General features: G+C 44.2%; 1 protein-coding gene across 3 annotated transcripts in view; it reads left to right on the top strand.

Annotated features, from left to right (window-relative positions):
• The first annotated feature begins 2,571 nt into the window (after positions 1-2,571).
• The window catches only part of CLPB (ClpB caseinolytic peptidase B homolog (E. coli)), a 208,692-nt gene continuing 186,969 nt past the window's right edge, over positions 2,572-24,294 (top strand). For 2 of the 3 annotated variants that reach the window (XM_006870266.1, XM_006870265.1), the window contains exons 1-2: positions 2,572-3,177; positions 7,260-7,311. In XM_006870266.1, the coding sequence (XP_006870328.1) occupies positions 2,598-3,177; positions 7,260-7,311 (632 nt within the window). In that variant the 5' untranslated portion in view covers positions 2,572-2,597. The remainder of the gene's footprint in view (positions 3,178-7,259; positions 7,312-24,294) is intronic. The other variant, XM_006870267.1, reaches the window with a different exon arrangement.

Here is a 24,294-nt window from a genome sequence, read left to right as displayed (position 1 = left end):
CCCATACAACTGCCAGTTTTGACTGGGGCTCAGAGCAAGAAAACGCTCTCCAGTAGGTCTAACTTGTCATTCAAACTGCCATGTCACTTGGGTCTTGAGACCCAGCAGATCCAGTGGTAGAGGAAGTGTCTATAGCACAAAGAGCTACTGGCAGCCTCTGGCAAGCCCCCATATGAGAATCATATTACAGACTCCTATGAGTATGATTTAAAATCATGCCTTTTTCTACTAGCAATTCTGCAGTTATGAAGACAATCTTGACTTTCTACTGTGTTCTGTTGTTGTTGTTGGGTGTCATTGAGTTGGTTCTGACTCTTAACGACCCCATGTACAAAAGAAGGAATAATCTTGCACCATCTACATAATCATTGTTATGTTTGGGCTCATTGTTGCAGCCACTGTGTCAATCCAGCTTGCTGACCCTCTACTTTACCAAGCATGATGTCCTTCTCCAGGGACTAGTCCCTCCTGATAACATGTCCAAAGGACTAGAGATGAAATCTCATGATCTTCACTTCCAAGGAATATCTGGTTGTACTTCTTCCTAAACAGATTTGTTTGTTTTTCTTGCAATGCATGGTATATTAATACTCTTCACCAACACCATAATTCAAATGCATCAATTCTTCTTCAGTCTTCCTAATTCATTGTCCAGCTCAGTAATGTTGGTGTTGCTAAGTGTTGAGTCTATTCTAACTCACAGCAATCATGTGTACGGTTTCCCAGGATCATCTGGTGGGTTTGAATCACCGACCTTGAGGTTACCAGTCCAGTGATTATCCTATGGTGCCACAGAGATTGAATATTAAAAACTGAAACATTAAGTGATACTGCAATTGTATTTCATCGATTCCTGGAGACTCCTGCTTGAGGACTATCAGCTTAAGATGAGTTTGCACAACCATGGTAATGGCTAAAATCTCCTACTGGTGGATATTTAGGTTGTTTCTAATATCCTACTGTGTCAAATATACCCAAACATTCCTCATTTTACACATGTGCAACTATATCAGTATTTTAAATTCCAGATATTAATATTATGTTGAAGTGTTATCTATTTACACTCTCACCAATAATATGAGGTTTTTTCCTTACAAACTTGCCACACAGTGGTCACACTTATTTTTTTAAATCTCTCCCAATCTAATGGAGTCCTGGTGTGGCACTGTAGGATAAGCCCTCGAGTGCAGGGTCATTCTGAACTACAAGGTTCACCAGCAGCTCCTGGGAAACCCCTATACAGGGTAGCTATGTATCAGAACCAGTTTGACAGCAATTAACAACAACAACCTGGTGTGGTTCTGGGCTAATGTGCTGGATTGCAACGTCGTTTGAACCATAAGGTCTGTGGTTCAAGCTCACCAGCCTCTCCTTGGAAACCCTATACAGGGTCACTATAGGTCAGAAACGACTTGACGGCACTTAACAACAGCAGCAACCACGTGAATATCCAGGTCCCCGGGAAGGTCAGTTTGTGCTTGACTGTGGAATTATGGGAGAAGCACTGGACTGCTAACCGGAAGGTCGGTGGTTCAGATCCACCAACCATTCCTTGGAAACCCTATTCAGAGTTGCTGTGAGTCAACAACTAACCTAAAAGTTGGTGGTTTGAACCTACCTAGCAGAACCATAGAAGAAAAGTTTAGTGATTTACTTCTATAAAGATTGTTGCTGTTAAATGCTGTTGAGTCAGTACCAACTCACAGTGACCCTGTATAGGGTTTCGGTTGGAGCCACTGATCTTTCAGTTAGCAGTCCAGTGCTTATCCTACAGCACTACACCAAGACTCCTCCATAAAAAGATTGTTATTAAGTGCCTTCGAGTTGGTTCCAACTCATAGTGATCCTGTATAGATAGGGTTTCCGAGCAGAGGCTGGTGAGCTTGAACTGTCAAGCCTGCCATTCAAACCGACCTTACAGTCCAGCGCATTAACCCACAGCGTCATGCCAAGACTCACCATATAGAGTCAATAAAACCTGAAGAACAATTCTATGCGTAACACATGGGGTAGTCCTGAGTTGGAATTAACTTGAGAGCAACAGTTTTTGTTGTTGGTTTGTTAATATTAATATACTACTATTTATTTATTCATTCATGTGTTGATACACGTTTGGGGTGTTTTAACAAAGCTGCTATAAATATTCGTATACAAGTCTGTAAGAACATAAGCTTTTTTATCTCTTAGGTCAACACCTAGAAGTAGAGGGTCTGTGTAGGAAAATAAAAGGAATTCCTACTTAAGATGCTCCAGTTACCCTACACATCTCCTTTGTGAAAAGCTGTATAGGCTGAAAAGACAAAAAAAACTCTAAAAAAGGTTAAGTCTTAAGTTTCAAAGTACGTGTCTACTACATGTTCCTGCTTAGCTTATCCTAACCAAAATGTGCGTTCTAATCAACCAAGAGGCTCTGGAATTCTAACCTTAAACCGCTGGGTGGCGCCCCAGGCCAGCGCGTAACCAATAGCCACGCCCCTCTATGGCCTTTCCCTCCCTGCCCCGCCCATATATTCTAGCCCGAACTTCACTTCCCAATGTGCCCTAGCCTACTCTAAGTAGGCCGTCATTGTGACATTAGTTTCACAGCCTTCTGGGAAATGTCGTTTCTTTATTCTTCAGCTGCGGAAAGTTCTAAGGCTGTGGACTACCATTCCCGTGAGGTAGTGCGCAATACACCCCATTCGCGGCGTCTTCGAACGTGCCGCGGCAGCCATGTTGGACGTGGCCAACACAGGGGCCGGCACCAGGGGGTTGTAGAAGCAGCAGCTGTCATGATGCTGGGGTCCCTGGTGTTGAGTAGAACAGCGCTGGCGCCGCGGCTCCTCAACCGACTGCTTAAGTCTCCATCACTCCGTAGCCATGGAGGCACCTCTGGCCGGAGCTTAACTACCGGAGGCCGTGGAGAGCCTCAATGGCTGAGGGCAGCCTCAGGGGGGCGCCCTGGGACAGCGCCAGCCTTGCTCGCTGGACGAGGGGCAGCCACTGGGGGGCGTCGGGGAGGACGTGCGGAGCCCCAGTGCTTTGCAGCCACCACGTGGGGACGCCTTCCTAGCTCTGAAGAAACATTCCCTGGACAAGATGGCTGGAGTGGGGTCCCAAACAGAGCTGGACTGGGCATGTGGGCCCTGGCCACGGCGCTGGTGGCTCATTGCTACAGCAAGAACCCATCCAACAATGGTGATTATGGGGACTGTCGGCTTGAAGAAGGTAGAGGCGGGAGGAGTGTCCTGATTGCGTCTTTGGAGGATGAGAGATGCTTACAGACTTATACACAGAGAGTCTCAATCCTGGGGGGACCAGACATCATCTGATCACAGGGTTGGCAGTGGATGCCTTTGAGAGCTCATTCATTACCTTTGAGTTACTATCTCCCATAGACCAGCTCCCCTTCTTTGGCCATGGTTTTGCCCATGTGTGCAATGGAGACATTAAACGAAAACATCTAATGTTAGACCATGATCTCTATATAAACTCTTTTCTGTCTGGTCCAGTTCCTCTTTTATGAGGTATCCAGGAAACCACCAGGTGATTTAGAAAAGTCCTTAAGCCTAACGAAAGAGACTTGGTTTCAGTACCAGCTTTGCCACTATTCATGAGGGGACCTCTTTGCTCCATTTTGGCCTCAGTTTTCTCACTTATACAGTGAAGGATAGTTTCTCAGTACTGTTAAAGTACTTGTTCAGCTCTCGCCCAAGAATTTACTGTGCCAGCTCCCAGGAACTTGGCATGTGGGCTAGTTACCAGTACAGTCTGTAGAGACTAAGGCAACTACAAGGGTTGACTGAACCACATTGGCTTCTCAGCTGGGTACCTGGGACTGAACTAGAAGAGTAAGCAGAGAGCCCGATTTCTGGCCTACATGAAATCAGCACTCAGGTTCTCAGTTGTTCCTTATAGGGGGAGACTGAGGCATGGTGTTTATATAGCCCATGCAGGTAGGACTGCTGGACATTCATTTATCCCACAGGATGTGGCCTTGGACTGGGAGTTATTACACCTAGGATCTTGTTTTGGTTCTGCCTCGAATTCCCATTGTGACGATTCTTGCTCCTCTTTGACCCTCAATTGTCTTATTCACAAGATGAGGATGTTGAGCTAAAGGCTCTAAGAGTTCTTTTTTGTGTACTTTCTATATGCCTAGTATAGGACCAGATATTGTTGGAACTCCTAACAGCACAAAATAAATCAAAGGGGCAGTGCAGGGCAGTTAGATTTTCTGAGTGGTGTTTCGTGTTGTTGGGGGATCAGAGAACTAGCAGGGTCAGGAAAGCATTCCTGAAAACTTGGAAACTCCTGGGGGGTTGGGAATTTTAACGTGAGTCTTGAAGGACAGAAGTAAAGAAGGATATTGTAGTCCCACTGAGAGCAAGGAATCATCTTGTTTTTTAGGTTGGTACCAGCTCCCTTCCCAATACCAATGCATCATTCACCATAGTTTCTTGAATTTAGTAGGGACTCAGGAAATGTGCTTTGAGTTGGATTGTATCCCAGCCAAAGGCTTCAGTAACAAAGAGTCAGAGATCAGCATCGTATGTGCTGGGGCTAGCAGAGTGGCCAGTCTGGTTGGAGGACAGGAGGCCTTTGGATATGGTAAGAGCAGATAGAGTGGCCCTGAAGAGTTTGGGATTCTTCCTGTAGACAGGGGAGATCATGAAGGTTTGTGAACAAGTAATGTCTTGAGGTCAGTGTGTTTGGATGGGAATGAGGGGAGGAGACTAAACCTATAATTTTGCCATGCAGGACAGAAAATGGCATGGGGGGTATTATGGACCTGAGACTTGACTTTGTAAGAGAAGGATGTCCTTCCCTCTTTATTATTTGGTTTAGGCTAGACCAATGTTTTTAACCTTGTTTGGAATCACTTGCAGAGCTTTTAAAATCATGCTGATGCTTAAATCTTACCCCCAGGGATTCTGATTTGATTGATCCATGTTGGTCCTCTGCATCAGCGTGTTTTCGAAATATCGTACATAAATGACTCTGTTGTGCAGGCAGGGTCAGAACCACTCTGGCTGAGAATTTAGGGGCCTGACTTCCATAGAACTTGGATTCCACCATTGAGCTGGTGTCATATGAAACCCAGCAAGACCAGTATTTACCAAAATAATGATCATAACCAGTCCCATCTTTGGGACCTGAAGTAATAACCCCTTCTGACTTGCCAGCTACCTTGTCTCCTGATTTGGCATTGTGAGCTGAGACCCTCAGTGCAGTGTAGTAGAAACTGCATTTTTAGGAGCCAGGATGTCCTGGTTTTCATTTAAACTCATTCCTCACCTCCTCTGATCTTGCAGAAGCCACTGCTTTCTGCAGAGTGAACAGGGAGGACATACAGTGATCTCCGAGGAAAGCTTGTTCCAGCTGGGATCTGCCTGAGTGTTCCTGGGTATATATTTGGAGAACACCTGGGGAAGGTAACCAGGAAGGGCCTGGCTCTGGAGTCTAGGCCAGGACGTGGGTTGGAGACAGCAGTGCCTGAACTACAGAACTGACTTTCCCATGCACCATCAGTGGATATGTTATCCTTCTTGTACCGATGAGGAAGCAGGCCCAGAGAATATAAGGGAATTGGCCAGGTTGTACACATAAGCAATGGGGCTGGACCTCTAGATCCTACTTTTTCCACTCTGCTCCACTGCCTCCTCTTGTGTTTCATTGGTGAGACTCTTGGCTGGACTGGGAGACTCCCTGAGGCAGGGCTGGGTATAAGTCTGTTTAGTGCCCAACAATTTACTTCAGAAGCAGGCTTGGCACAGAGGGTTCTCTGGGCACTTGGTGATGGACTCTTTGAAAAACTTGTCCCTCTGCTATTGAGTTTGTGTTTTCTTCTGGAGTCAGGCAGGGTTTTGTTTTTAACCACAAGGTGGTGCCAGTAGCCTGCAGGCAGCCCAGGCCAACCCCTACTGCTGTCCAGTCAATTTCCACTCATAGAGACCCCTTAGGACAGAGTAGAACTGCTCCATAGGGTTTCTGACATTGTAAATCTTTACCCAAGTCGACAGTCTCATCTTTCTCCTCCAGAGTGACTGATGGGTTTGAACTGCCCACCTTGCTCAGTGTTTAACCTACAGCACCCACCACCAGGGCTCCTTCACAACGGGCCAGGCCAGGCTTAGAAATCAAGCCAAACCCACTGTCATTGAGTCAATTACGACTCATAGTGGGCCCTAGAGGACAGGATAGAACTGCCCCATGGAGTTTGCTGAGGCTGTAAATCTTAACAGAAACAGACTGCCTCATCTTTCTCCTAGGGAGCAGCTAGGGGGTTTGAACCATTGACAGTTAGCAACACAATGCTTAGCATTGACTTTCTGTTAAGCCCAGTGATTACTAAGGATCTAACACTGCTCTGGACTTGGCACCAGAGAGTTTGCAAATTGTTTTCAACCACTGTTTCATCTCTGGTAGCCTTGTGAGGTTTCCAAGACAAGGATTATTGTCTCTATAGTCAAAGAAATGGGCTGAGAGGAAAAGGGGCTGCAGCAGTCACATGGTGAGGTGAGCAAATGGCAGAGGACTTAGAACCAGGTCTCATGACGTGACTCTCCATAAGGTTCTCCCCACTCTCCGGAGGTTCTCCCAGCCCTGTGGGCTTCTTGTTACGCCCCTTCAACTGAGTTTGTGACCTGTGATATCAAGATGGGGAACTAGTCTAGGTAACTGGAGCTGGGGGAGAAAGTGGAGCAATGTGGAGAATGGTTATTAATAATAATAAACCAGAAAACCGAACTCATTGCCAGTGAGTTGATTTTGACTCATGATGACCTTGTACAGGGCTTCTGAGGCTGTAAATCTTTATGGGAGCACAACGCCTCTTATTTTGCCTGTAGCGTGGATGCTGGATTTTAAACTGCTGACCTTGTAGTTAGCAGTCTAGTGTTTATCCTACAGTGTCACCCACCGGGGCTCCTTAATAATAATGACAGTATCATAAAATGTATTAATTAGGCTTCTAGTGAGCTTTGTACCTTATGAAGGGGGAAGATAATTTGCACATTGAGTACTTACCATAGACAAGACATGTTGCTTTGTATGATGAGAAATTGTTAGGAGTTTGGGTTCTCTAAATGAAGAAGGGTGGAAGGATACGTTGTTAACAATGGATACCATGTGGGGAGGGAGTGACTAGCATTGTCTTGATATATCTTGGCATCGTTTCACTTGCTGAAGTCCATGTTTATGAAGTGCTTCCATTTCCCAAGCAGCCCTGAGGTGTAGGTTCTGGCCAGGGATCTGACCAGTGCCCCCTCTCTCTTCAGATGCAGCCCTGGTGGAAGCTGCTCGTGCCAACAATATCCAGGAAGTCCGCAGGTAAGTGTCAAAACCCAGCCCTTGTTCTCCTTCTCTTGAAGGGTGACAGGATGTGCCCCTTCCCCATGGGATGACTTTGCCTCGGATGAAATCTTCCTCAGACATAGTGGGGAATTGTACCTTGTAACTTCCATAGTCACCTAGCATGTTGACTCCCTGGGCCCAGGTCACCTTCTGCATACTGTAAAGTAGGGGTTAGTCCCCTGTGTCCCTTTTTTTCTAGCCACAAAGATTCCTTGGTCCTTTGGCTATTTTGTTCTTCACAGAGCATGGTTTGGAGTTCCCTGCACATCCTCTGGGTTCTTCTCTGAATTGTCCAGTGTGTCCTTGTTTCTCTGGGGAATCAGTCATTGTTACTGGTTGCATTTTGGACAGGGCCTTTTGTGGAGAAGTTTGGGGATTTAGGAGGGAACTGGAAGAGGTCTTTCTGCCAGAAAATTTAGAGCTAAGAAGTTGTGTCTGCAGGGTTGGAGTGCATGTGCTGGCACCAGGCTCAGGGACAGATTGTATTTTTTCAGCCTTTCTCTTAATTGAAGCGTTAACCACTGAAAGGGTGGATTTGAGGCCTGTTGGGCAGGGGAAAGTCTCAATTCAGGGCTCAACCTGTTGCTAGGATGAATGTTCAAATGGGCCACCCTGGGGCTTCAGTGTGGGGCTGCTGATTAGGGGCAGAGGTTTTTTTCTGGCTGAAACTGATGGCCCCCACTAAACTAGTCTTGACTCTGTTGACCCTTTGGATCTAGGGCATCAGAGGACACATTCCGCTTTCCCTTCTACTGTGCCCATGTTTTAGGCAGGAAGTCAGGTGTTTGGGATACCAGTGCCAGGGACCCTTGGTGCTCTTCCCCAGTAGCTGCCTGAATATACAAGAAGATAGTAAAAGGCAGCCACAGCCCCCACCAAGACTTACTGCTTTGATTCCCTTTCATTTTATCTGCAGCATTATTATTGATTCTCAAGGGTGCTTTTGAGTATTAATGTTCAAGGCTTAGTTTTTAATAAACCACTTTTGAAAGTATGAGCTAGAAGTGCTTTCGTAGCCAAATAAATATGATGGAGCAATAGTTTAATAAACATGTGATGATGCATCTTAGAAACCAAGCACAGATGTCAGCTTGTTGTTATAAGAGCCATTCATAACTGCAGGCTGTTTGTGGCATCTTCACTCCCTCAGAAACAGATGAGTCTTGTTCCACTTGACTGTAGTGCAGCAGAACGGGCTGTGCCCCTCCATGTAGGTCCTTGCTGGACCTGGGATCCCTGATTGAGAATTGGCGACAGCTGTCCAGCTGCTGCCTTCCCCTGTCTGGCCTGGCAAGGCTAAATTTACCCCATTCCATTAAGCCCCAAGCACTGATTAGCTCTTGCAGATATGTTTTTTTAGATAAGTTAAATAGCTGCCCAAAACTTCAGAAAGTGATTTAACTTGATGTGTGTAACTCAGGGAGTTGTTCTGAACATTCATTCGTCTATGTGTATAGTGTCTGTAGGGATCTTTTTCATATGTGTATCCCCCAGTTTCTGACCTGCTGTTCTCCTGCTCCCTCTCTTGTCCCATGTCTCTTGGTTAAAGTGACTCAGAATCTCCCTTAACCCCCCTGTGAGGGAGTCAGGGATGAGTCAGGTTTAGCACAGCAGCCCCCATTCCCATCACCTACAGACCACAGAGCAGGGGAACATGCTGAGTAAAGGGAGTAGATGCTGGCCAGCCGCTGGACCTGGCAAGCATGTTGATGTGACTGGGGTTGGTACTTGCGTCCATCCGTGTGAGGGTGTCGGGAGAGGAAAGGTGGTTCAGGAGAGGCTGGACTATGAGGTCGAGCACACCTGAGTTAGATGATTTGATAATCATATAAGCAGTGGGGAGGTTTTTGTGAAGCCTTCCTTAACTCCTCCCAGTTGGGTGCAATTTCCACTCCTTTGTCTCTACCCACCTTCCTCTAGTCTAGGAGGGTGTGAGGGCCACCTAGGCAGGACCAGGCTATAATAGAGGAATTCTCTTCTGGAAGAGAAACTGAAGTCAGGTGATAGAAGCAGGGTTGAACATCAGGACTGTGAACATCAGTCCCCAAACAGAGAAACCAGTCAGATTTAGAGACCAGTCTCCTGAGGGAGCGATCAGGAGTCCTCAGGAAATAGGAGAGGATCAAGCCAACAGTGGATGTGTGGATGCAGTTGACATGCTTCCTCCGGGGCTAGCTAGCCAGGTGTGGTGGGCCTGCCTGACTAAAGGCACAGGGAAGGGCAGGATCTACCACTCATAGTCTTTGCATTGAGAGGTTTCTGGGCTTGACTTTGTCTGAAATCACTAGATTGTGGCCCTCACTAAGGACAAGGTTGAGTTCCCATTGTCTCTTAGTCTCTCCCCCAGAATGCAGGGAACTTGGAAAGTTTGTTATTTACTAACTTTTGAGCAAACCTGAAGCCAGCTTTCCTGAGTCTTATTTCCATCTTCCCATTGTCTATGTTAGAGGAATAGGAAGCTCTTCCTCTGGCTTTCCTTTCCTCCACCTTTCTCCCCATGTGAAAATCATTGTCTCTCTTCCCAGCCCCTAGAGCACTTACACCTTGTAAGCACATTCTGTTCTGTCTGCTCAGGTTCTGGGGCCTCTCCCTATCCCACTTGTCAGCAGTGTAAGCAGGTGGCTCTACTCCTGGGCTCAGCCCAAGTCTAGCTTGGCTTCTGAACTCAGGAACCATTCACCCGAAACCCGGGGCACAGGGCAGACTGAAGGCACATCTGTCCAGACTTGGCTGAGCCACAAGAGGAGCAATCAGGGCTGAGAGAAGTGAGGCCTCCTAGAGATCACATTTCCTTCAGAACAAATGGGTGAAAGACTACACCCCTAACCACTTTCCCTCTCCCAGCAAGGAACTGGGCATCTGCTCAAACTTGAAGGAAGACTGATGGGATAAATCTTATACCTCAGACTGTTTGATCTCTCTAAGATTAATTCATTTTACAAACATTTACCTGATATATGTCAAGCCCTGGTGGCACAGTGGTTTAAGTGCTCAGCTGCAAACATATGGGTCAGCTGTTCTAACCCACCAAGCGTTCTATGGGAGGAAGATGTTACAGTTTGCTCCTGTAAAGATGACAGCCTTGAAAACACTACGGGGTAGTTCTATCTGTAGGGTGACTGTGAGTCAGAATCGACTTGTCAGTCACAGGTGTGATGTAGGTCAGGTCCTCTGCTGAGCAGTTGTGGGTCCTGCCCTGGATGAAGGAGTAGAGGGCTGACTGTGGCCACAGTGTGATAAGTGCAGTTCAGAGACTGCAGGTGCCCAGATGACCCCAACCATTCTGGGGATCAGGGAAACAGCCTAGAAGAGAGAGCACCAGATGAGAGTCTTAAAACACCAGAAAGACAGAACCAAGAGAAGCAGGAGACATTCCAGGCACTGGGGATAGCACGAGTGGTGGCACCCAGCCAAGACCAGCCTGATCTATGTGGTGGGAAAGACTTCATAGGTGTTGCTGGGTCACAGTCTAAGTCCAAAAGAGTTTAGCAATAGGTAGAGGGCTGGTCATCTAACCTCTTTGTCCATTTGTCATTCAGTCACCCATCAATCCAACCTAGATCCTTTGCCTACCCTCAACTGAAGGAGCTCTGGTTGCTAGTGGTTACAAATGGGGCTGCTAATCTCACAGTCAGCAGTTCAAAACTACCAGCGGTTCCGAGGGAGAAAGATGAGGCTTTCTGCTCCCGTAAAGATTTACAGCCTCGGAAACTGTGTACAGGGTCGGAACTGATTCCACACACACAGCAACAACAACAACCCCCAACTGGGAGTCCTGGGGTGGCACTGTGCGTTAATGAGCTGGACAGCAAAGCCAGTTTGAACCGTGAGGCTGGCAGTTCAAGCTCACCAACCACTCCTAGGAAACCCTATACAGGGCTGTATGGGTTGGAACGGACTCAACTGCACTTAACAACAACAACCCTCAGCTGAATGTGGGCCAGGGGTGGGAGGTAATACAATGAGGAAGGAGAGGCAATTCCTGCCCCGGAGGATTTCACCACCACCCCTCACCCCCAGGTGAGGCAAGGACATGAGTCAAAATTGAAAATTGACCAAATCAATTGCCTCATTTCTTTGACCCTAAGTAACATGAAGATGATAATATCTATAGCCTGTAGAATGTAGCGTTAATAGTATTAGCACAAGTATTAATTCATTTAAATAATATTTATTAGTGCTATTAGGAGGCATTGTGCTAGATGTTGGAGATACAGTAACAAACAAGGTAGGTACTAGCCCTGCCCTCCTGGTGCTTACATTGTAACTGGGAGCCCGATGACTCATTAGGTCATTATAATTTCAGTAAGATCTGCAAAAGCCAGAACCTGTGTAAAGCAGAAAGCTGTTAGAGAAAGAAAATTCAAATGCTATCCACTAGTAGAAAGCAATAGAAAAATGGTAAGACCCTACTTGTCAAAGGCGGAAGATTTGTGAAACCCAGAAAAGCTCAGTTGTCTCAGAGTTCCAGCTCTCACGGGTTTCACTGTATGTGCTTCAGAAGTGACGTTCAGCTTGTCTTTTCACCAAATGGTCCTGGGACAAATGAATATCTACATGCAAAAGAATAAAATTGGACTCCTTATGACAGACACAAAAATTAACTCCAAGTAGATCATAGACTAAATGTAAGATCTAAAACTATAAATTCTTAAAACATAGGAATAAACCTTTGCAACCTTCAGTTAGGCAAAGCCTTCTTGGCTGTGACACAAAAAACACTAGCAATAAAAATTTTTAAATAAATAAATCTGACTTCCTCAAGATAAAAAAACCTTTGTTCTGCAAACTATAACATCAAGAAAGTGATAAGACAACTCATAGAATGGAAGAAAATGTTTGCAAGTCATGTATCTGATAGGTACTTTATTCTAGAATAAATAATTATTACAACTCAACAATAAAAAACTAACAGCCCAGTTTAAAAGGGAAAAAAAAAAAGGGATGAATGCTCTAAATAGACATTTCTCTAAGAAGGTAAACCAGTGGCCCCTAAGTATGTGAAAAGATGTTCAACATCATTAGCCATCAGGAAAATTCAAATCAAACCTCCAGTAGGATACCAATTCACTTCCAGTAGGATGACTAGAATGAAAAAGACAATAACTTGTGTTGGTAGAATAATAGAACTCTCATACACTGCTGGAAGTATGATCCAGCGTTTTATTCCTATATATCAAAGGAATTGAAAACAAATCCATACAAAGACTTGTACATGAAAGCTCATAGTAGTATTCATAATAGCCAAGAAGCCAGACACAAAAGAGCAAATATAATTCCATTTAAATGAAATATTCAGAATAGGAAAATCTATGGAGACAAAATGGTAGTGGCACTGCAGGATAAGCACTGCATTGCAAACTACAAGGTTGACAGTTCAAACCTTCCAGCTGCTCCTCAGAAATGTCATATAGAGTTGCTAAGAATCAGAACCAACTCTGTGGCACTGAACAACAAGGGTTGGAGTAAGGGGTGGAGTGGAGAATGGCTGCTAGTGGACTGTTTTGAGAGATAGTGAAATGTTCTAAAATTGATTGGTAATGGCTACACAGTTCACTATACTAAAAACCATTGTACACTGTAAATACATGAATTGTATGTGAATAACATCACTAAGTTGCTAATAAAAAGTGAAGTACAAGACCCTGGGAAATCTAACTTTGAATACAGGGGGATGGGAACTGGAGAAGATCAATAAGGGAAAGCCTCTGAGTAAGTGCAATCGAACTGAATTCTGATAGAAGAAAGAAGAAAGTCTCAGTTAAAGAAATGACAGCAAATGGAGGGCCTGAGTCAAGGAAAAATGTGGAGAAATCAAGGAATTGAGAGAAGGCCAATAGGCCTGGACTGGCTGGAATTTCTCTAGAAAATGGGGAGAGTGGCATGAAATGAAATTGGAGAGCTAAGCAGGGACCATATCACACTGGGTCCAAAAGCCATGGTAACGTTTTGTTTTTATTCCAAGAGCAGCAGGTAACCCTTGAAGGGTTTTAAGTCTAGATATGCATGTGTGATGGTGATACATAATGACATGATCAAAGCCTATAATTTTAGGTCACTAGTTTATCAGTGGAGATCAGAAAACTTTGGTGGATTCAGGGAGACTGGCTGGGATGTATCTAGAGTTCTAGACGAGAGGATGATGGTAGGCAGTGACTTGGACTAAGAGGAAGTAAGCTAGACAGGACTTCGTGACAGAGCAACATGAGTGCCTAGTACAGTGCCTGGCACATAGTAGATAATAAATGCATGTTGAGTGAGTAGAATTGGATATAGTTGATTAAGGAGAAGGTGTTAAGAATAAATGTCAAGTTTCTGGCTTGTTCAGCTGTGTAGATGCTGTAGTCATTCATCAAGACAAGGCTCCTGGAAGAGGACTGGGCTGGAGATAAAAGATTGAATTCAGTTTTGAACATGCTGAATTTGACATGCCCAGTGGGAGCTTCAAGTGGTGATGTCAACTAGTGGTCGAATGAGTCTTTCTGACTCTTCCCAATATACATGCCTTATTGCCTTTCTCAAAAAATGTGTCAATTATCAATTCAGAGACTCTTGTGATGACTAGCTTTGATTCCAGGTTTGATGGAAATGAAGGACTAAATCCCAGTTCAAATTGGTTGTCAAGATAGATGGCTTTGAAAAACAAAAACAACATGATTTAGTATACAGTTCAGTTCAGAAGAAAGGATTGGGTTTTGTTCAGGAGTAAACACATTTATTCTAGCTTTGCATTGATGACTTGGTTTGGTTCTTGTCCCTGGGTGCCCCAGCTTGGAGCTTGAGGCACTTGCTGTCCAGGTGCCAGGATTGAGGTGTCCAGAATGTGCTTAGCAACAGCATAGGTAAATGTCCTGCACATTGATCCAGGGATTTTATCTAATTAGCAAAAACCCTGGCTGGTAAATACGTTTGACTGTCTTGAGGCCTCAGAGAAGCTGTCTGTTTATTGATTGTTGAAACATTTCGGCTGGATGGGAAGATATTAATGATGGCATCAGAACAACCAAAACATCCAGCTCCTGTAACCAGCAAATATGTAAATGTTCCTTGTGGATTGCTGTGCACTGAAACAAAAGCTTTATCCTAGACCAAAGCCTCAAAGAGCATTGAATCTGGTATTTGATGCTTGTTATGAGGGTTCCCTAAAATCACAAACAGATTTTTGAATGTTAGGGTATAACACACACGGGTTTGTACAAATGGTAGGCTATTAGAAGGCAGCATAAAGCTACAGAATAAATACAAAAGTTTTAGCATTAGAAGACCTATGTTTGACTTCTGATGTAGTTACTAACTGGCTATGTAACCTTTAATAAGTCTGATATGATAGTCTCCCTTTCTGAGCCTCATTTCCAGATTTTTTTAATGGAGTTTTATTGCCAACTTTTAAATACAGTTCCCAGTGATAAGCTCTGCAGAGAAAGCCGTGTTCCTCTGGAAGGGTTCAGGTTACACACTGAAACGCTGGGGCATGTTCACCATCATCCAGTAAGCAGAGTGGCCCAGGACCTGGCAACTGTTCTGAGGTGTGAGTCTCTGCTGGTAATGAAATGCAATTGGGGAAGGTTGGATTGGTAGCATTTCCTGACCTTCATGGGTAAATGAGTTGTGAGAGCAGCCAGCCTGGCACTTGGCCAAGCCCTTGGAACCACCAGCGCCTCCCAGGTGGGATTGGTTGGAGGAGAAGCGGACAGAGAATCTTGTTCCTGCATAGGATCCCAGTCCTGGGATTGAGCCTCTGGTGTTAGTCCCTTATCTTTCTTAATGGCCTCGACTGTAAAATATCTTGGATGATACTTGTATGACCACAGTCTCAAAACCTTAGAGAGTTCTAGGTAGACAAACTGTTGTCTAGAAAATTACTCATCCCTTAGTGTCATCAGTGTCACATCTTCTAGGAAGCATTCCTTAATCCTCCAAGTAAGTGCCCAAGGGCAACCTACACTTCACAGCATTTTCCACCCTGTATTGGTGATGTACTGGTGTGGTGCTGTAGGATAAGCACTGGACTGCTAACCCCACAAGGTTGGCTGTTCAAACCCACCAGCTGCTCCTTGGGAACCCTATTTCTTGTTGTTAAGTGCCATCAAGTCTGTGATTCTGTGTAGGGTTCCCAAAGAGCTGCTGATGAGTTTGACTCTGAGGTTCAGTTCTTATCCAGCACTACATCAGGACTCCTAGAAACCCTGTCCAGGGTCACTAAGAGTTGGAACCAACTTGATGGCACATACCAACAACATTGGACTTATCTGTTTACTTGTTCTCGCTCCCACAATGCTATGAGTTTTGGAGGTGGCAGACCATTTGCTATGTTGTTCATCACAGTTCATGTAAATACTCAGCAAATACTTGTTGGATATTGTTGGAAGTGTTTTATAAATGACACTGGCAAATGGTAACAGTTATCGCAGTCATAATGAACCTATAAATCGAAGACTAACCTCCCTTTGGAAAAAAAAACAAAAAATGCAGAATTAATTTGTTTGTTTTTTTCATTCAACAAATAGTTCCTCCTATGTCCTAGTGGATTATTGGTAAACCAGAAAACATGTACAGGTCTTACCTCATTGAGATGTGCAATTGCAATTGTGGCAAATGCTTCAAAGGAGAGGTAGAGACTTGAAGAAGTTTCCTCTGGCCAGGGAAGGCTTCCTAGGGGAAGCTGGAGCTTCAAGCTTGCCTAGGTGAAGAAAGGTAGGAAGCGTTTTATTAGCAGAAAGAATTTTTATTTCTAATGATCCTGTAGCAGGAGGAAACATGGCAATTATGAAAAAAACTACCAGGACTGGAGCCCAGAGGGAGGCTGGAGCATAAACAGACATTGCAGGACATTAGAGGCCGTATTATGGAGCTCTGGCAGCTGAATTTGGATCGGATTGAGGGGTTTGGGAAGGGATAGATATCATTACGCATTGTAATTGCTGAGAAACATTAGGAACCAATCTAAGTGCCTAACTGCCTATCTATGTTTGCCAGACATCTTGATCCAGACATCAGCTCCTTATGGCAAGGGCAGAGCACAAAGTTATAATCCTTTAGGACCTAGGCTCTTGTATTCCCACTACTATTGCTGTGACCCACATGCAGCTTCTCCTTTACAGTTCCAGCTCAATCATGGCCATAGTTCACATCCTATCAGCATGGCTAGAACCTGCTGGGGTTTCCCCCTAGGAACTTTTCTGGAAACAGGAACAGAAAAATCCAAGAATATTGAAAGCAGTCAAGCTAACATGTTGTTGGGCTTACCTTGTTCTTGCTAGCTGTTTGTCCTTGTCCTATTTGAAAAGTCGCCTCAGAAAATCTCAACTTCTGAGCTTTGAAGTTCTATATCTTGTTTCCTTCTTCACTTTCCTCCTTTTGAGGAGGGGTGGGTCCCAAGCTCAAGTCCTCCCAAGACAATGAGTGGTTCTCTTCTAGAACTCCTAATGGTTCTACCCAAGAGGCATTTGTGTCATTGGCACGAATCACGGGGTAAGGACTTTGGAGTCTTACAAAACAAGGTTTAAATCCCAGCTGTGCCATTTATTAACTCCTTGACCTTGGGAAAGTCCTCTAACCTCTCAGATCCTTAGAGTCTTCATCTGCAAAATAGGGATTATAATTTACCTACCTCATTGTCATTGCTGCAGTACTTGAGAAAATGTATGTAAGCTACTTAGTACTATGCCTAGCACATAGCAAGAACTATTGAGTGTTAATTACACAAGGTTTTCTTTCCTCCCTACTGAACTCCTGGTGTGGCGCTGTGGGTTAATGTGCCAGACTGCAAAGCCCTTTGAACTGCAAGGTCGGTGGTTCAAGCTCACCAGCTGCTCTTCGGAAACCCTATACAGGGTCGCTATGGGTCGGAATTGACTCGATAGTACTTAAAACAACTTAACAAATTGCTACTGGTATTCCATCAGACAAGCAAAACATGTTTAAACATGTGTGCAATCAGTGTATGGCTGCAGACAAGTTCTCTCAATAATACTCTTGTCATAGTCTCCTTAGGGTACCTTCTAGAAAAAGGTCCAATCAAAAACAGTGGTTTCCAAGGGGATCTGCTGGGTCAGTTAAATTCAAGACAGGTCAGCTCAGAAAGTTATGGGGACTGATTTTGGGGATTCCAAGGGTGTAATCCTGATAGATTTTCACACAGGACAATAATGGGGGCTTATTATGAAGTTGTAAGAAAATTGAAAACTGCTCTGGTAAGAAAAGGGTCAGGAAAATGGTACCAAGGAATTTTTTTCCATCATGACAGTACCAACTGCTCATTCTCTGAGGATAGCAAGGACTGTTCTCTGAGAATTTCTTTGGGGAAACCCATCTACTCTACAACCCTGATCTTGCCCTTTCAGATTCTTTTTGTTCCTCAAAGTCAAAGAACATTGAGTCCCTTGAGGATGCCAACACCACCTTTAGAAGTGTATCAATCTAGATGTGAGATATGTTGAAAACAGTAGCTTCACATTTTGATATCTTTCTTCAGTAAAGGTTTCTGTGATTTTATAACAGTACCTCTTGACTTATCTTTATTCCTTGCCACTTTATTTCAGAATAAATTGTATTATCTTCATTTTCCAGATGAGAAAGCTTGAGGCTCAGACGAATTTCTTGACTTAAACAGAGGTCTGCATGAGTCCAGATGTGTGCTTTTCTCATTGCAATTGACTGTTTGCTCTGATTCACATTAATCTCATCAAAATCCTCATAGGTCTTGAATTTGAGCCAGATTATCATGTTTAGTGAGTCACCTCCTTGCCTTTTCTCCTCAATTGCTTCATTCTTGTCTCCTCACCCAGTCTATGACCCCACCACAATAAAGTAGATGGTACCTCCTTCCCCTACCTGTACGTAGAGTAGCTACGTACCATGGGGCCAACTAGGTACTCAGAAGGCACATAGTACAGATAAGACCAGGCCTTTTGATTGACTGGTGACTGAAACCCTATTAATCTCTTAAGGCTACCCAGCAGGAGGGTACAGCCCTATGAAGCAGCTAAGCTTGCTGTAGATCCCCAGGACCCTTCATTCATGTGGATGGGAGGCCCAGGATACTGCATAAGAATCCTCTCTGGGGCTGAAGTGAAGCTTCCATCTCAATGCCCTTTTGTTTGGTAGATACCACCCAGGCCTCCTGGGCAGTGTGTGTGTTTGACCAGCTTTTGCATGTGGACAGTGAGCAGAGACAAGATGCAAAGCACAAACAATTGGGGGAGGCCCCTGGAATTCCCAGGGACTCAAAGTCCAGCCAGGCAGGGCAGGATCTTGCCAAGCTGGAAGATCTGGGCCTCAATCCCAGCTCTTGCATGGGTCAGACAGGATCTCTGGCCTTCCTTCCTTTTTAGCATTTAAGCCAACTCTGTAACTTCTCTGATGGTTAATGTCCAGCCCTCCTTCCAATCAGTAGGTCAGATAGTTGTCTTCCAAAATTCTTGGCAGAGATGAGTGAGTGCCTCCTTTGCCTCCTTTCTTTCTTGAAAGATTTCAATTTTTAGTCCATCAATTCCTGGTGCCTTATTCTTTGCCAGTTCCTTCAATGCACCTTGGACTTCCTCCTTCAGCATCATTGGCTTTTGATCATATGTTACCTCTTGAAACGGTTGAACATCAGCCATTTCCTTTTGGTACAGTAACTCTGTGTATTAGAGATGCAAATCAAAACAACAATGAGATATCTCACACCAGCAATAACAGCAAAGATAAAAAATGTAGAGGACAATAAATGCTGGCGAGGATGCGGAGAGACTGGGACACTCCTGCATTACTGGTGGGATTGCAAAATGGTCCAACCTCTCTGGAAAGCAATATGGTGCTTCCTCAGAAGATCGGAAATAAAAATACCTTATGATCCAGCATTCCTCTACTTGATATTTACACACGAGAAATATGAGGCATAACACTAGTTGATATATGCACACCAATGCTCATAGCAGCACTATTTACAATAGCAAAGAGATGGAGACAGCCTAAGTGCCCATCAACTGAAGAATGGATAAACTGTGGTACATACACACAATGGAATATTATGCTACCTTGAAGAATAACAAGGAAGCTGTAAGCAACCACATAACTGATGAACCTTGAGGACATTGTGTTGAGTGAAATTAGTCGGCCACAAAAGGAGAAATCCTGCATAGGACCACTATTGTAAAAGACTAAGAAAAAAGAACCCATAGTCAAAGGGGAGAAAAATATCCTTTGCTGGTTACCAGGATGTGGGAGGAGGTAGTGTTAGGAGAGGGAGGGGAAAGTGGAGCACAGGGTAGGGAATAGACACAGGATAGTTTGGGTGCTGGGGAGGGGGAATTACACAAGAAGGGGCAGGGAAAAGGAAGAACAAGGCAGATGGGAGAACAGTTAGGCAAGTTTACATGGGCTAAGTGAAGGAGCTCTGGTAGCGTAGTGGTTACGAATCAGGTTGTGAACTGCAAGGTCAGCAATTCAAAACTGCCAGCTGTTGCGCAGGAGAAAGATGAGGCTTTCTGCTCCCATAAAGATTTACAGCCTCAGAAACTGTACAGTGTCGCTATGAGTCAGAACTGACTCCACAGAATATAACAACAACAAGTGAGACAGAGGTAAATAATGATGTATGCACAACCTTGGAACAACAGGGCTCTGGGATACAGGAATTGAGGCATGGTTCGAATGGGTTGTTGTTGTTAAGTACTGTCGAGTCGGTTCCGACCCATAGCGACCCTGTACATGGTTTCCAAGGCTGTAAATCTTCACGGGAGCAGAAAGCCTCATCTTTCTCCCATGGAGCAGCTGGTAGTTTCGAACTGCGGACCTTATGGTTTGCAGCCCGATTCGTAGATGCTTGGCTGTCTTTTGAATCTTGGTTTCCCCTGCATACCATTGTAAAATAGACACTTGAGGAGGAGAGAAAGGAATAGCCAGAAATATCACCATAGAAATCTTGTAAGTCCATCTTCTGCCTATAACTGATTGTTGTTGTTAAGTAACTTGGTGTTGGTTCCAACTCATAGTGACCCTGCACAGGGTTTCCAAGGCTATAAATCTTTATGGGAGCAGAATGCCTCATCTTTGTCCTACGGAACTGCTGGTAGTTTCAAACTGCTAACCTTGAGGTTGGCAGCCCGACTAGTAATCACTACGCTACCAGAGCTCCTTTATAACTGATTGGAATATGTAAAATGAGGCTACAACTTGCCCAGTGAAGGAGGCTTCCTGCAGAGCCTTTGCATTGCATAAGACCATAGGTGGAATTCTGAACCCCATCCAGAATCTTATGAAGTGGGAAATCTCCACTTGAAAAGACAAGCAGACCAACTTGCAGTGGCTAGAAGAACAGAAGATACTTCTTGAAAGAAAGACCAACAGGGAAATTAATAACGGCAGTCCAACTGACTACTACAAGAACAAACAAATTCCTCGCCCAGGAGACATCAAGGCAAGTGGTTGGGTCTCCTCAGGGCAAACCCCCTTCCAAGACTAAGACTCAAGGGGAATACACGAGCAGTTTGACTGGTGACCATGGTGGTCACCAATAAGGGGAAGTGAGGGAAAAACAGCAATGAAATTGTGAGCTAAGTCCTACCATGTTCAATAGACTCCTGTGAACCGGGGTGGAGACCTCGTTGGCCAGCAGTATGGCAAGACCTGGGTACTCATGGGCCCAGAGACAGTGACATAGCCACAGAGGACTAGAGTGGAGAGTGAAGCATCCAGCTGATAAGAAGTGAGGGGATATGCGCAAGAACACCCATACTTGCAGATAATACCCACTTGACCTGGCTTCAATGACTGGATGATCAGAACTGAACTAGAAGAAGAAAGAAGAGGAAAATAAAGAGTAATCTGATACAGTTTGATGAACTTGACCTACACCTATGGATGTAGTAGTTCAAAAGAGGGAACAAACATATCTTTACAGCGAGGATCATTCCCACCCCCTCCACACACAGAGTAGACAGGGATGGGCAACTTGGACATTGGCTAACCCAAATAGGGGGCTACAAAGGCAAAAAGTGACTGGCTTGCATGCTTTCAAGAGGGAACCTAGATCCAGAGGGCATGGAGGAAGGTGGAATCTCCACTGAGTAGTATTCAATCTGTCTGGGCAGGGCTGATGAAAAGAGGTGGGGGATAGCACTCATGCGGCACAGTAGTGAATAATTGAGGGTTGGAAATGTAAAGGCAGACATTTTGTAGCAAAAGGAGGGGAGCGGTTGACTTTTTAGTCCATGAGTGGAGGTCCCTGGGACCATCAAGGAAGAAGAGTGGAGTGTGGGACCCTACCCAGGGAAACAATGACGCCAGAGATGGAGGCAGAGACAGTGATTTGGAGAGCTAGAGCAGTTGGGGACTCTAGACCCAGAGAGGGAGAGGGGCTGTGTGCTGATGACCAGGGGGCAGGCTTGCAGGGTATACCCTTTGGTTAGTTGATGATGCACGGAGGGCATTGTAACCATGGCAATGAAGCGATATACAGTAGGATGAATGTATAGTTAATGTTCTCACATGTAAACTATCACATAATTCACAATAAAACATAAAAAATTTTTAAAAAGAATTGTCCTAGAGCAAATACACAGTTGCAGTTGTTTATTTTCCAGTTACCTAGTGTGGTGGTCAAAGTTGTATGCCAGCTTGACTGAGCCATGATTCTCACTGGTTTGGTGGTTGTTATATAGTCACTCACATGATAGATCTGATATAATGTAATCACTTCCATGGTGAGAGTTTCTATGAACAGCCAGTCAGTTCAGTTGAAAGATGCTGTGGCCTGCATCAAATGTGTAAATATATATATATATATAGACACTGACAAAAAAGTCTCTAGCTTTTTGCATCATGCTTTTATCATCTGACTTCTGGATCTTGGGACTTGAACCAGCAATCTGCCATATCACCTTCTGATCTTGGGATTTGTTAGCCTCTGCAGCCCTGAGCAGCAGCCTGCCATCTAACCTGTTGATCTTGTGTTTGTCAGCCCCTGCAGCTATGTGAGTTAGGAGAAATTTCCAGTCTAATGTCTAACTCATGGACTTCGGACTTTATCAGTCTCTACAGTCGTGTGAACCATTTCCTTGAAATAAATAAAATATATATATACATATACATATACAAAGAGGCTTCAAAAAGTTCTTGGACCTGATCGATTGGCATAACATAGCCCACACAGACAATGTTCTGCATCCTACTTTGGTGAGTAGCAGCTGGGACCTTAAAAGCTCATGAACAGCCATCTAAGGTGCAACTATTGGTCTCTCCATGTGTGGAAGAAAGAAGAGTGATGGAAATTGAAGATGCTTTGAGTTAACTAGTCAGTTGGTACAATGGAGCAGGTAAACAGTCACCACAACTCTTGAGACCAGAAGAACTAGATGGTGCCCAGCTACCATTGCTAACTGATCTGAAAAGGATCATAGTGGAAGGTACCAGGTGGGAGAAAATGTGGAACAAAACTTAAAATATAAAAACAGTTTGGGCTTACTGGTCAGAAAGAGACTGGAAGAACCTGAAACTATGGCCCTCAACCACCCTTTAGGTCTGGGATGGAATTCACCCTTACGGCCCAATTTCTAGCAAAGCAGTAGGTAGGTAAAAAGGGGGGGTAATAATACTAATAAGGTGTACTCATCATGGAATGGTCAATCTTTCAAGATCAAAAGGGAAACTAAGGATGAAAAAAACAATGGACAGTTGTAAGTGTGAGTCCTTGTAACTCGGATATGTTGTAAGTTGAGAATTAACCTGTATTCACAGGGTGGTATAACCATCACCACTGTCTTAATTTCCAGAAAATTTCATTTCCGCCAAAAAGTCCTGGGGCCCGTTAGTTCCCACCCACACATTCCTACCTCCAACCTTGAAAACCACTCATCTGCTTTCTGTCTCAATGGATTTACCTATCTGGGTAAAACCAAATCAAACCCACTGCCATCAAGTTGACTCTAACTCACAGTGACCCTGTAGGGTAGAGTAGAACTGCCCTAAATGGTTTCCGAGGCTGTAAATCTTTACAGAATCACATTGGCTTATCTTTCTCCCTTGGAGTAACTATGGGTTTATACTGGACCTTTTGGTTAGCAGCTGAGTGCTTAACCACTAAGCAACCAGGACTCCTTCCTATTCTGGATATTTCATATAAATGGGATCATACAAGGTGTGCACTTTTGGGACTGACCTCTTTCATTTAGCATAATGTTTCATCCATAGTGTCGCATGTATTAGTACTTTGTTCCTTTTTATGATGGAATAATAGCAATGCACAGCATCTTATTAATCAGTTGATGGACTTCTGAATGGTTTCTACTTATTGACTACATGAATAATTGAAACTATGAACATTCTTGTACAAGTTTTGTGGACTTATATTTTCATTTGTCTTAAGCATATTTTTAGTAGTGGAATTACTAGGTCACATAGCAAGTTATGTTTAACATTTTGAGTAACTGCCAAACTGTTTTCCAGAGTGACTCCACCATTTTACATTCCCTCGAGCAATGTATGAGAGTTCCAGTTTCTCTATATCCTGATCAACACTTGTTTTTATCTGTCTTTTATTACAGTCACCCTAGCAGCTATGATGTGATATCTCATTATGGTTTTGATTTGCATTTCCCTAATGACTAATGGTGGAATCCTTGTGTGGCACTGTGGGTTAATGCGCCAGACCGTAAAGCCATTTGAACTACAAAGTTGGCAGTTCAAGCTCACCAACTGCTCCTCAGAAACCCTGTACAGGGTCACTGTGGGTCGGAACCGACTCCACGGCAGTAACAACAACATTAGCCAGTTGTTTATGTTCTTTGGCATTTATTCACTCGTAAGACCCATTATGATCAATAGTACCCCAAAAGGCATTGAAAAGGAGTGTAAAAAATGTATTAAGGAACTTGCAATTTGGTAAGAGAATTGTAATTAGTAAACATGAAAAGTGAAGGCTTCATAGACAAGGTGGCTTCTCACCTGGGCCTGGAGATGGGTGGTATTTGGATATAA

The sequence above is a fragment of the Chrysochloris asiatica genome, unplaced genomic scaffold (assembly GCF_000296735.1).
Source record: "Chrysochloris asiatica unplaced genomic scaffold, ChrAsi1.0 scaffold00140, whole genome shotgun sequence".
In the NCBI taxonomy this organism is placed as follows: domain Eukaryota; kingdom Metazoa; phylum Chordata; class Mammalia; order Afrosoricida; family Chrysochloridae; genus Chrysochloris; species Chrysochloris asiatica.
The sequence above is the reverse complement of the archived record's forward strand: the minus strand, read 5'-3'. Positions and strand labels throughout refer to the sequence as shown.